Consider the following 12,218-nt stretch of genomic DNA (forward strand, 5'->3'; position numbering starts at 1 on the left):
CTGAAGGTGCAGGTGAAAAGCCATGCATCAGTGCCTTGGAGCATTTCAGTGATGGGGCTGCAGCAGTTGGGGCTGCTGCTGTGAGAATGGAGTGGCTGAACTGTGTATATTCACTTCATGGTTCTGGTCATGTAGGGATGTGGTTCTGCATCTGCTGGACATTTGACATTGAGGAAAAGGTACAGAATAACATGTCTGTAACATTAACAGGGCAAACTCCACAGTTCTTAGTCAGGAGACAGTGGTGAAAACGATGCCTGCAAGGAGCAGAAAACATGTTTCAGCTCCCCACTGAGTTGTCTCGATGTTCACTCTGGTGCAGTCACCTTACGAATGAAGGGGGAAGTTGCCGCATGAAAGTGCAACAGAAGGGTATGGGTGGGTACAGCTCAGTGATAAGTGTGTGTGTTTAGCATGCAGGAGGTCCTGGGTTCAATCCCCAGTACCTCCATTAAAAGAATAATAATAATAAAAAGAATAAATAAATAAAAATAAGAATAAATAAATAAACCTAACTACCTGCCCCCACCCCACAAAAATAAAGATTCTACCCAATCACACACCAACATTTACAACTCTAAAGACCCGGTACAAAATGATTCAGCTTTTATTAATTAACATGATGCATCTTAAAAGAGAAGAAACAAAAGACAGATGAGATACCAGAGCCAGGGGTGCTCCATGGGCAATCACAAAGGAATGGGGGTGGACAGGGCTCAGGAGGCCATTTGAGCAGATGGAGGCAGCACCCTCCGGGAGTGAGCCCGGACCCAGGGGTGCTCCAGGATCTGGACCAAGGGCAGCCGCTCCGAGGGCTGGTATCGGAGAAGCCTGGAGATCAAGTCCTGAGCCCCCAGAGGTATTAATGGGGGAAACCTTACATCTACCTGATGGGGCCAGAGAAGAAAGAGAAGTATGGTTACTTTCCTTGGTCCACTTGAGGTGCTGTTCTGGAGCTTAGTAGAGAAGCTGTGGGTGTACCCCAGGCTCTGCAGCCCAGCCACCAGCCCCCACTGACTAGCTCCCGCACAACTGCCCTGACTGTGGCCATCCCACCTTGAGGATTCGTCTGTAGGTCTCGTTGTAGGAGGTGCTCTCAAAGGGCGGGCTTCCCACCAGCAGCTCATAGCAGAGCACCCCAATGCACCAGAGATCCACCTTCTCATTGTATGTTCTCCCCTCGATCATTTCTGGGGGCAAGTAGTCCAGAGTCCCACACATTGTCTTTCTCCTGGAGGAGGGCAGAGAAAGGAGCACCGAGCAGAGTCTTAGTACAAGGGAAACTCCCCTCCTGCAGCTTCCAGGGAGACGGGAGAACCTAGAAACTCCCGAGCAGTCCCCTCCCAAGCATAGGAGTTTGGAAACACCAAGTTTTAATAAAGATCAAGGTTTGGAGAAGGCAAGTACTAGGACCTTCCAACTCCATATTTTGGGATTCTTCAGCAATTATTTAGCTCATGATCCAGGATGTTTTCACAAGAAGATTGGGAACAAACTGATGGTGCAACAAGAGGGACCATGTAAATTAATTATAATTGATTTATACAGTGAAATTCCTGGAATTATGGAGCAGTGGTTCTTAATTTATTTACATGGAAACTTATTGGTAAAGTTATATGTTAACAGATTAAAAAATTAAAGATATGCTTGAACCACATTTTTTCAGTCTACAAATACCTATGAAATATATGCATTTGAAAGGCAGTATTTAAATACAAACGCAGGTTTGTATCGGGGTCTTATATGTTAAATGAATTAAACTGGGTCATTCTTTTTTCTTTTTTTTCTTTTATATTATCTTAGTTTATTTTGGGTTTTCTGAGTCAGCTGTATGCTTTTGTTTGTTTGTTTTTAAAATACATTAACTCATTTACTTTAAACAGATAGTCATATAAGCTCAAACACATCCTAAAAAGAATGAAAAAAATCTGTTTTCCTGCTCCCCTCTCCCTAAACTGGGTCATTCTTAACTGGCACCCAGGGTGCCACCCCCTGACATACCTTAGAGAAGGGGTGTGCACAGACCAGCCGAAGTCTGCAATCTTCACCTCACCCCTGAACCCCAGCAGCAGGTTCTCCGGCTTGATATCCCTGTGAATCACCTTTTTTTCATGGCAGTAGGTCAGAGCATCTGCCAACTCCTCCATTATCTGTGAGAGCAAAGAAAGAGCAGTCTGGGAATGAAGCCTGCCATGCAATGATTACTGCTCTGATTCCCATCTGCAGCCCTCCAAAAATCTCTTGCTCCCTCTTTCCGTGAACTCCCTCATAGCCTTTTCATGTTTCTTTCCATAAGATAGTGCAGTTAGATTCTGTTGCTTACAACCAAAGAATCCAAACTTAAACACACTGCTTGTTAATATTCTGGGGGTGATTAAGGTATCCATGGGTGAAGCTGTGGGGTATGAGTCACGTAAAATATATAGAATCAAATTCAGAAATAAGGAATGAAAGCAATCGTGACACTCATGACAGCCACAAGCAGTCACCCCCACCAGCTCATAGTAAATTCACGAACCCCTGAGTCCTCAGCCCCCCACATCCCCACCTCACCGTGGCTGTACGCTGTTCATCTAATGTGTGATTCTTCTGCAGTTCCTTGTAGAGCTCACCCCTTGGAGCATATTCTAGAATCAGGTACACCCGGCGTGCATCATGGAAGTAGTTATACAGGCGTAGGATATTGGGGTGTCTGGAGGACAGAAGGAAGAAGTGTCAAGACTCTTCCCTGAGGCCCAATTCATGATGCTATTACAAGTGACTGGTCACACGAGGGGCAAATTCTGCTGGGACCAGAATAATAACAGCATGATCTGGAAAGTTTGCAAGGGGAAAACAGGCAACAGGCATCAGGATTCGGGTGTTTGACACAGGGAGCTTTACATGGTGTAACTGGAATAAACGGCAGAGGAAAAATCTTCAAGGCGAAAGCAGAGGGCCTGGTTAGGGGTAGTAGCGGGAGGAATGCGGAGTTCAGATGTCAGAGATGGAAGAGGAAACAGAGCAAAAAAAAGAACAAGTGTAGGCATCTCACACAGAGACTGTCCTTACTGTAGATGCGCCTGGATTTCAATTTCTCTGCGGAGCTGGTGTTCCAGCCCTTCCTTTTCTATCTGGGACTTGAAGAGGACTTTCAGGGCCACAATGAAGTGGCTTTCCTTGAGCCGAGCCAGGTACACATTCCCAAATTTTCCCTTGCCGAGAGGTCGCCCGATTTCAAAATCGTCAATAGTGAAGCGCCGCCTGACAGACGGAAAGAAACAAGCCTCAGTTTCGGAGGTAGGTGGGGAGTCAGGGATGTCAGGGATCCCAAATGCTCGCCTTCCTCTCTCACTTTACCCTCCTTAGGCCCCTTTCCCTCCTCCAGGGCCCAGCTAAGTTGTTTGGTCAATAACTGTCAGTCCCATGAGCCAACACTTCACACGTGCAGCTGGCTCGTCATCCCTCGGTCCCACTTCCTTCCTCCTCCAGATACAAAACAGAGGCGCTCACATGTTTGGTATGCTGGGCATCGTTTGACCTGCTGCAGCTACTGAAGAAAAGACAAGAGATGTCACTACTTTCTTCTGTGCGCCCCCACCCCCAACAACGGACACTAGGACTTTCTTATAAACCCTTTCTCTGGTCCTGGTACTTATCCCTTTCACCTGCGGTTTGACCCTGGCCCGACTTCATAACAGCCTCTGGATGGCTCATGAGAAGAAGAGATGGAGGTGAGGAGGACGCCTTCCTGAGTTCTGTGGAACTGTGTGTCCTGAAAAGGGGTGGCAGGAGGTCACACTCGGGCTGAGGCTCTTCCAACGCCGACCTGCTCCCACGGCAGCCGCGGGACAGTGACTGGGACGGCACCGCCAAAAGAGACCCCCGCAGCTCACCACCGAAAACACCCACCGCTGAGTTGGGGAAACTCCTAGGGTATGCAGGCCAGGCCTTTTATAGTATGTACATTAGCCCCATTGGCTGAGCGGGTAGTTCCTGGCTGACTTCCACTGGTTGAAATTTCTGAGGCTTAGGCAGCGTGCCCAATAGAAGAGACAGGAATGAGAGCTAACACCCGTGGCTGGGGGGCGGGACTGAGGGCGCTAGGCCAATGAGAGGGCAGGGCACGGAAACCGGAAGGCGGAACCCCGGGCGAAAACGCTGGAGCAGAGGGAACACGAGAAACCGGAAGGGGAGGCAGGGGGTGTGGAGGGCGTACGATATACACGGCCTGCGTGCATGAACAGGTATATTCACCCGTGACGGCGTGAGGCGTTCCTGAATCGAGTGACCCGATGCAGTATAAACCCACCGCCGGAAACTGCCGGGGTGCCCTGTGCAGTTGGCAAGCTCCAGAACCACGTGCACGCACCCCTGGCCCCGGCGCGAACGCCGTGTACGACTCAGGCCACTGCCCGGGGCCTCCTCAGTCACTTACATACGGGAGGGTCACCGCGATGGAGCTCCTGAAATTTGTGCCTCTGGCTCCCAAAATCCCGTGCTTATGGGCCCTGCCCCAATTCGCCGGCCTCCCCCAGCCCAGGACCGCCCCGGGCATCTGGCGGTGGGGGTGACGTGCACGGCTGCGCCACCCTCCCCTCTCGTGCACAGGTTCTGCATCCAGGGATTCAACCAACCTAGGCTGGACCCTGTAATCAGTTCGCAATGTTGAGTCTCAAATGGTAAAATCAGTCCACATGTTTATTTGTTTGGCATATACAGAAATTCCAAAAACATTTAAAATGGAATTCTTTGTTTTTTAATGGAAGTACTGGGGATTGACCCCAGGACCTTGTGCATGCTAATGACGGCTTAAACCAGGGTCATGATGGGAGGTGGTTTATCACAAAGTACAAATAACAGAGTATCAGAGGATTAGTAATCAAAGAAAACGTGGATATGAGTGTTAAGGGTCAATAAGATGGATGGATTAATTCTATCCATACCCCACACTGCCTCCTGCAGGTGCTGGACACATTCCTGAGGATGCCATGGTGCATCTGTTACAGAAATGCCTTACTCCGTGTACATGCTCAGGCAGACATGGCTGTCTTGCTGTAACAGAGCCTGGGCCAAGGGCCTCGAGCTGGGGACAGGGGCAGTGTGTGGACATTGCAGTAAAGGGTTAACTAAGCAGGCTTCCGTTACTCCGGTTACTCCAATACTACACATTCCAAAGAAAGGACTGACCTTGGACCAGCTCCAGGAAGACGGCCTCTGAGTCCTTGGAGTATCTTGCCTGGTAAGGGTGATTTTTATGCTTCTGTCTGTAGGTCCCACTGTATCATGACCAGATAATTTACGCTAACAGTGTGACCCACGGAGCAGGGTGGGTTTTGTATGCCTGAGGCTACGCTCTATCTTTGCCTTCTGATCCATGGTCGGTCATGTAGGCACTGCATGCCTTAGTAAAGAAATCTGTGGACCCTGAAGCTTGGGTGAGTGCCCCTTGTTGGTGTCAACTGAATGTGCTGACACACATCTTTGCTGAAAATTTGAGTCCCCGTGCAGAGGGGACACTGGCAGCTTGTGCTTGGTCTCTCCTGGCCGTTACCCTATGTGCCTTTCCCTTTGCTGATCTTGGTCTGTGTCCTTTTGCTATAATAAAGCCATGAGTATCAGAGCTCTGGAGTCTATAGTGACTCAGAAGGCTTAAAATTTACAAACTTGGGGGTCACGGATGACCCTGGCCAGGGTGGTGCAGAGGGTGAGATTCTAGCAAAGCAGTTCAGAAGGTAAGGAGGTCTGGGAAGTGGAGAAAAGTAGAGTGAGCAGTAATGGCGACGTACAATTACAAGGAGAGGAAAACCGTCCCACAGGGGCTCCTCAGTTAAAGGCAGAGGGAGGAAAGGAGTGAGATGTAGGAAAGAGAGTGGTGCCTGGCCCTCAGGGCAACGTGTGAGGACAAGTCAGAGAGGGTGAGGGACAGAACTTGCAGGTGACAAGTAGGCTTTAGGCAGCTGAGATGACACACCAGGCACAGGTCAAGCAGACTCTACGGTGGGGAAAAGGGTGGGGATTGCTGAAGTGACTCCAGGTTTCAAGGAGAGACAGTGAGGAGAGCACAGTTCAAATGCATGTGAAGATTTGTACCTAAAAGCAAGGACAAGCAATGGAACCAGCAAGAGCAGTAACAAGCAGAGATGCTGAAAGATGCAGCAGCTACACCTAAAGGGGTGAGAGGCGAAATGGGCGTCCATCAACTGGAAGGTGATCAAAAAAAAAACAAATGTAGCGGGACTTGGCAGACAGCACAGAGAAAAAGGCACTTGTTCCTTCGAATCTCATAAAGTTGGAGAAATGATATAGGGAGACTATGACGTCGTGATTAACAAGCTTGTGGCTCCCAGTTAGTTGCACTTGGTCCAAGTGCTGGCTTTTGAGAAGGGCACCTGGAACAATCTTCATAAAAGCCAAACACCAGGGGGGATGACCGGGATCTTACTAACACCACGGCCCCTCGGTACCTGCTTTCCACACGCTCACCTGACACAGTTCTGCTGTGCCTGGCTCTCCACGCTGTTCCAACTTAAAAGATCACATCTGCCTGGGTGCACTCACACCGTTTTCCAGAAATGGCTGATCCGGTTTGCTAAATTCTTAGTATTTATCGTCCTAATGCTTTTGGTATTGTTTTAAAACATAGGACTTATTATGCTGACATGAGGCCAACAGATCAGACTGCCATTGAAGAGACAGTTACTTACAGTTCTGGGAGGGTGAGGGCCATGCCAGGCTTCACAGGGTCATGTGGGGAAGCATCAGAGTCGAGTCCGAGGCAAAACAACGGAGGGGGGCAACGTGGGCAAAGGCTGGAAGTTTCACTGGGAGGAACAGACAAGGTGAAGCAAGCAGGCTAAGCAGGTTTAGGATGGGCTAGTTTGGATAATTTCAGTGCAAGTCAGAGAGTAGGGACTGCCCTTAGTTGCCTGGTATCTAGGGAAGGGTCCTGAAGTGAGAACTCGACAGAGGCAGTGGTTGAGGGCTCTGGGGTCTGGAATGGTTGGTCTGCATGTGACAGGCACACTGCTGGGGAGTCCTGTGCCACCTGGAGGAATGAGCCAGCCCTAGGAGGAGCAGCTCTAGGGACCAGAGGTCCCACCTGTTAGAACTTCAGAATAAAAACACATGCTGTAACACGTGGATATCCAAAATAAAGTCACCCAGCATATAAGAACGAGGTCAGGAAGTACAAACAGGAAGTCAGACCACAGGGCCAACCACCCTGACATGGCTCTGAGGGAGGCGAAGCTGCCTGTGTACAATTCAGCAGAGACCATTTAATTGAGAGATGTGTAACAGACCTGTGAGCAAACAGATTACAGGCCTTTAACCCTCAAAACAAGGACGATGTCAATGAGCATTCCAGAGGCACTGCAGCATCCTGTGACGGGGACAGGAAAGGTGACCTGTGGGCCAGAGTGCGGGTCAAAGAGGGAGTGGCTCATACTCGCAGAGACCAGAGGTCCCCAGCATCATGTCTCTGGAGAGGACCTCCCAGCTGGAGCTGCCTGCTCACATGGATGCCTGACTGTGACCGAGCCTAGCCTGAAACAGTGCAGTCTTGAATTCAAGTTAGATGCACAAAATACGCACATATTCCTTCCTTCTCTCTCCACTGAAGACAGGCAAAGAGTTATCCATAGCCAGAACAAAGAGATGAGAAACTGTTGACTTACGTGCTACAGAAACACACAGCATGGATCTGGGCTTTACATCTTTATAAAGGGTCAACAGTGGGTATATCTGCAAGTCAGACCACTTAAAGCCATACATATTATATACACATATATATCTGTATATATATATACACACATCTACTCATATATTATACACACCTGGTATATACATGTTTATACACATATATGGCCCTAAGTGGTGTACACACACACATACACGTGTACATCAGTATCAGGAGGGCAAGGTCCTTCTTACCAGACCTCCTCTGTGCTTTGTCATCATTGAATTAAGTTCTGGCTAGTTGGTTAAGTTCTACATTGGCTTAGTGAGTTTTGTATCTGGTTACAATGCCTTCACCTCAAAGTTATGACTCTTAGTTTTTGTTGTAGGAAACTGTATTTGCTTAGTGTTCATTACAGAAATCTGAGTTAATCATTTAAGCCGCTATGAAGACCTAACACAGCAGGCCTGAGATTGCTATTCTTTGAGCTTGCGAGGTGCACCCTGGGCTGAGGTCTGGGACCTTAGATTTTGGGAGATTTCCCACCACCCCCAGAAATGAGTGGCTCAGTGTGCCCAAGTTTTTCCTGTAACCACGCAGCCTACACCGAACATCTGCCATCCTTCTGGTGGTCCAGAATTTGGTTTATGTGCTAGAAAGCGCATCCCCACCAAGAAACTCTGGGCACTGGGGCTCTAATGAGCTTCCGTAGTAGACATTTCAATCTACTGTCACAACTCCCCGATGGAGCTTAAATTAAGCACGTCCTGTGACCTCCCTGACACGGATTACTGCAGACTGTTCCTGGTTCCTCTGGACTTCAGTCCTTGTGCCTCTTCCCTTGGCTGAGTTTGCTTTGCTTCTTTTTGGTGTAAATAAATCATAGCCCTTGAGTGTAACAAAATGCTGAGCACTGTGAGTTTTCCTAGCAAACCACTGAAACTGGGGGTGACATGACAGAATCATTCATTAGGATTTCAATCTGGCCGTAAAAGCGTGTGTAGATTTTCTTCACGGGCAGCACATGTCCCGTACAGTGCCAACTATACACACAGCTTTGTATAAACACTAAGAGGGAGCCAAATACTATAATAAAAATACCCTGCTGTGTGTAGCCATTCACTAAAACACACATACTGTCTACTGAGAAAAAAAGAACCAAATGGAGCAGCGGCTGAAAATGAAAAATGAAAAATGGCTGTGAGGTGTCTAGCTTGGGCAACAAGGCAGGAGACAGCGGGAGTCACTGAGGATCAGGGCACCGTACACACAACACTGAAAACCACATCAGTCCTTGCCCACCTCCCCGCCACCACAAACCCTCTGCATTTTCTACAGTTACAATGGATTATGCAGCCATTAAAAAGACTGAGTTTGGTATATCTCACTCAATCTGAAGGGATGGCCAAGATGGGCTGTCAAATGAGAAAATTTACTTTGCAGACCAATGATCAAGGTCTGGTCTACTGTGAAGTGGTACACTCACCCACCCCATGAGAGACAACACAGGAAAGTGGTAAGTGCATAGATTCCACGGCCAGCTTACTGAACTCCAATCCTAATTCCCACACTTTTTTTCTTTTTTTTTAATTTTGAGGGGAGGTAATTAGGTTTTTATTTATTTATTTTAATGGAGGTGCTGGGGACTGAACCCAGGACCCCAAGCATGCTAAGCATGTGCTCTACCACTGACCTGTATCACCCCCTGCCCACCCTCTGCCCAATTCTCACACTAATTGACTGTGAAATCTTGGATAAATTCCTTCACCTTCCTTGTGCCTTAATTTTCTGATCTGTAAAACAGGGACAACATTACCTACCACACAGTTATCCCAAAGGTTAAAAGAGTTGATGTATGTAAAACAACAGCTGTTCTACAGTAACACTGTATGTTTGTGTGTTGTTTTGGTTACAGGTTCATCACCACACCACAGCCACGTGACACACACATACAGGCTGAGTACAAATACAGAGAAAGCGTGGAGGGATGACCAGTGATTCAAGGGACATGTGAGGCAGAAAGTACCTGGGGGTGAGACTAGAGACTTGAACACAGTTGACAGCTGAAGCAAAAATTACAACAAAATCCAGTATGGGGGTGGGGGTATACCTCAGCAGTAGAGCACGTGCTTAGCAGGCACGAGGTCCTGGGTTCAATCCCAGTACCTCCATTAAAAACAAATAAACCTAATTAACCCCCTCCAAAAAAAAAAAAAAACCCCAATATGGCGCTCAGTGGGTAGATTATGATAGAAGGACATTTACAGGGAGATATTAACGACCACAAAGTGGAGGTAGAGAAGAAAGACAGAGGTCCTAAACAAGATGGGGAGTGGGGAGAATGTGTTAAACCACTAAGAGGAAGAATGATCCTGGAAGAGGAGTGACCCCCTCCCTCTACTGAGGCTGTAATAAGTCTTGGAGGATTAGGGAATTTTACACACAAATCTTCCCAGGAGAACACAACTCTGAGCGATTGTCAGGTCACCTGCACCTGTCAGATCTGTTCTCAGAAATACTTGTGGATGCCAGGCCTTCTATTCCTTCGGTAAATTTAGGATTTCTATCCCAACAGCAAGATAAACTACCAGAGAACAATGGACTACACAGGGTTGCCTGGTTTCTCAGAGTCCTTCTTTGGCATTATAAACTAGACAGAAATATAGAACATGTATCGAACCAAACGAAAACCAAACAACTGAAAAATTCAAAAACAAAAATGAAAGCTCACTGGGTGAGCTCAATAGCAGATATGAGAGAGGCAGGAATCGGTGAGCTCAAGGAGGCGTCAATGGAAATTAGTCAATGTGAGCAACAGAGGAAAAACAGGCTGGGGGGAACAGAAAGATGGGAGCCTGAGAGTCCTGTGGAACAAGAACATGAGATCTACTATTCATGTTACTGGAGTCCCGGAAAGAGAGGACAAAGTGTGGGGCTGAAAAAATATTTGAAGAATTAGTATCTAAAAATGTCCCAAATTTGGCAAAGAGTATAAACCACATGATTCAAAAAGCTGAGCAAACACCAGACAAGATAAACCCCTAAAATTCCATGCCAGGGCACCCTAATCAAACTTCTGAACATTACAATGAAAAACACTTTGGAAACTCTTGATGGGAAGGATGCATTACAGACAGGAGTACCAAGGGTAAAAGGGCAGGCTCCTCATCTGAAATCATGGTGGACAGAACAGACAGACATGCTTTCTCTTGTCCTAAAAGAACTATGGACCCCAAGTCTTATGTCCCATAAAAACATCCTTCAGGAATGAAGGGAAAAGAAAGACATTTTTAGATGAAGGAAAGAAAAAATGTTTGTCAACAGCAGACACACCTTAGAAAAAAGGCTACATGAAATTTGCCAAATAGAAGGGAAATGTTACAAGAAGACCTGGATTAAAAAAAAGTTCAATTAAAAAAAAAAAAAGACAACAACTTGGGACTTCAAGAATGGAGAAAGAACAACAGAAAAGGTAAACGCAGAGGTAAACAGACTATGCTTCTTAACAATTTTGGGAAAAGTCCTGGACAGCTGAGGTAAAAATTACAACATCCAATAATATGGTGCTCAGTGTATGATGAGAAAATACCTGGAACACTTATGAGCAGGGAATATCACAGAACCTAATGAAACGAAGGTTTCTATGTATCAAAGCGCTAAAATGCTGGTATCAGTCTGTGATAAATTATGTATCTATAATACCTAGAGTAAAAAAAAAAAAGGACATATAATCAAAAACATCACAGATGTAGCAAGTGGAATTCTAAGAAACATTAAAGCAACCCACAGGAAGTGGGGGAAAAAACCTAAATAACAAAAAGAACCAGAAAACAAGAGGGAACACACACAAAAAAACCAATTAGGGGGTAGAGGGTGAGCTCAGTGCACGCTCGGCACACATGAGGTCCTGGGTTCAATCCCCAGTCCTCCATTAAGGGGGGAAAAAACCCACTACCCACCCCCAAAACAAAAAACCCAATTAATAAAATGGTACACTTAAGCTCTAATGTGTCAATAATTATTTTAAATTTCAGTGATCTAAATGTACTAATTAAAAGAGAGAGAGTGGCAAAATGGATTAAAAAAGTGTGACCCAACCATATGCCGGTACAAGAAACTTACTTCAAATATAATGATATAGATAAGGTTGAAAATACAATTACTGAAAATTTAAACTGTGCAAACATTAATCAAAAAATACAGCAGTGACTATATTAGCATCAGATAAAGCATGCTTCAAAGGCAAGAAAGTGCACAGGGACAAAAAAGGGCCTTATGTAACGATAAAAGGGTCAATACACCAAGATGACATAGCCATCCTCAACGCATGTGCACCAAACAAAAGAGCTTCGAAATACCTGAAGCAGAAACTTACAGAAGTTGTAAGGAATAGACAATTTCTCAATGACACTTCAAGACTTCATCACCCTCCCCACAACTGACAGAAATCACAGACGGAAGTCTGCAAGGATACAGAAAATCTCAGTGATACCAACAACCAAGAGGATTGGGTGGACGTTTACAGAAACTCCACCTGGTGACAGCAGAACACACACTC

The 12,218-nt window shown here is 46.4% G+C and overlaps 1 protein-coding gene across 3 annotated transcripts; it reads right to left on the reverse strand.

The window, feature by feature from the left end:
* Nucleotides 1-584: 584 nt before the first annotated feature.
* AURKC (aurora kinase C) lies at nucleotides 585-8,108 on the reverse strand. Of its 3 annotated transcripts, none has more exons than XM_006185259.3 (8): nucleotides 3,892-8,108; nucleotides 3,648-3,754; nucleotides 3,493-3,529; nucleotides 3,052-3,243; nucleotides 2,554-2,692; nucleotides 2,002-2,150; nucleotides 1,057-1,231; nucleotides 585-887 (listed from the first exon to the last, which is right to left on the reverse strand). In XM_006185259.3, the coding sequence occupies exons 2-8, from the start codon at nucleotides 3,694-3,696 to the stop codon at nucleotides 717-719; spliced, it is 912 nt and encodes a 303-aa protein (XP_006185321.2). In that variant the 5' UTR covers nucleotides 3,697-3,754; nucleotides 3,892-8,108; the 3' UTR covers nucleotides 585-716. The 3 variants fall into 3 exon arrangements, with proteins under 3 accessions (XP_006185321.2, XP_014415262.1, XP_032343494.1); XM_014559776.2 differs by having other exon boundaries at nucleotides 3,493-3,532; XM_032487603.1 differs by having other exon boundaries at nucleotides 3,493-8,108.
* Between the last annotated feature and the right edge of the window lie 4,110 nt (nucleotides 8,109-12,218).

Source organism: Camelus ferus, chromosome 9, assembly GCF_009834535.1.
Source record: "Camelus ferus isolate YT-003-E chromosome 9, BCGSAC_Cfer_1.0, whole genome shotgun sequence".
In the NCBI taxonomy this organism is placed as follows: Eukaryota; Metazoa; Chordata; class Mammalia; order Artiodactyla; family Camelidae; genus Camelus; species Camelus ferus.

Coding starts and splice junctions, on each gene's coding strand:
- AURKC (XM_014559776.2), bottom strand. CDS start 3,696: ATGAGCCATCCAGAGGCTGTTATGAAGTCGGGCCAGGGTCAAACCGCA. Junction 3,533..3,647: donor GGGCCAGGGTCAAACCGCAG/GTGAAAGGGATA, acceptor TCTTTTCTTCAG/TAGCTGCAGCAGGTCAAACG. Junction 2,693..3,051: donor GAAATCCAGGCGCATCTACA/GTAAGGACAGTC, acceptor TCTGTCCTCCAG/ACACCCCAATATCCTACGCC.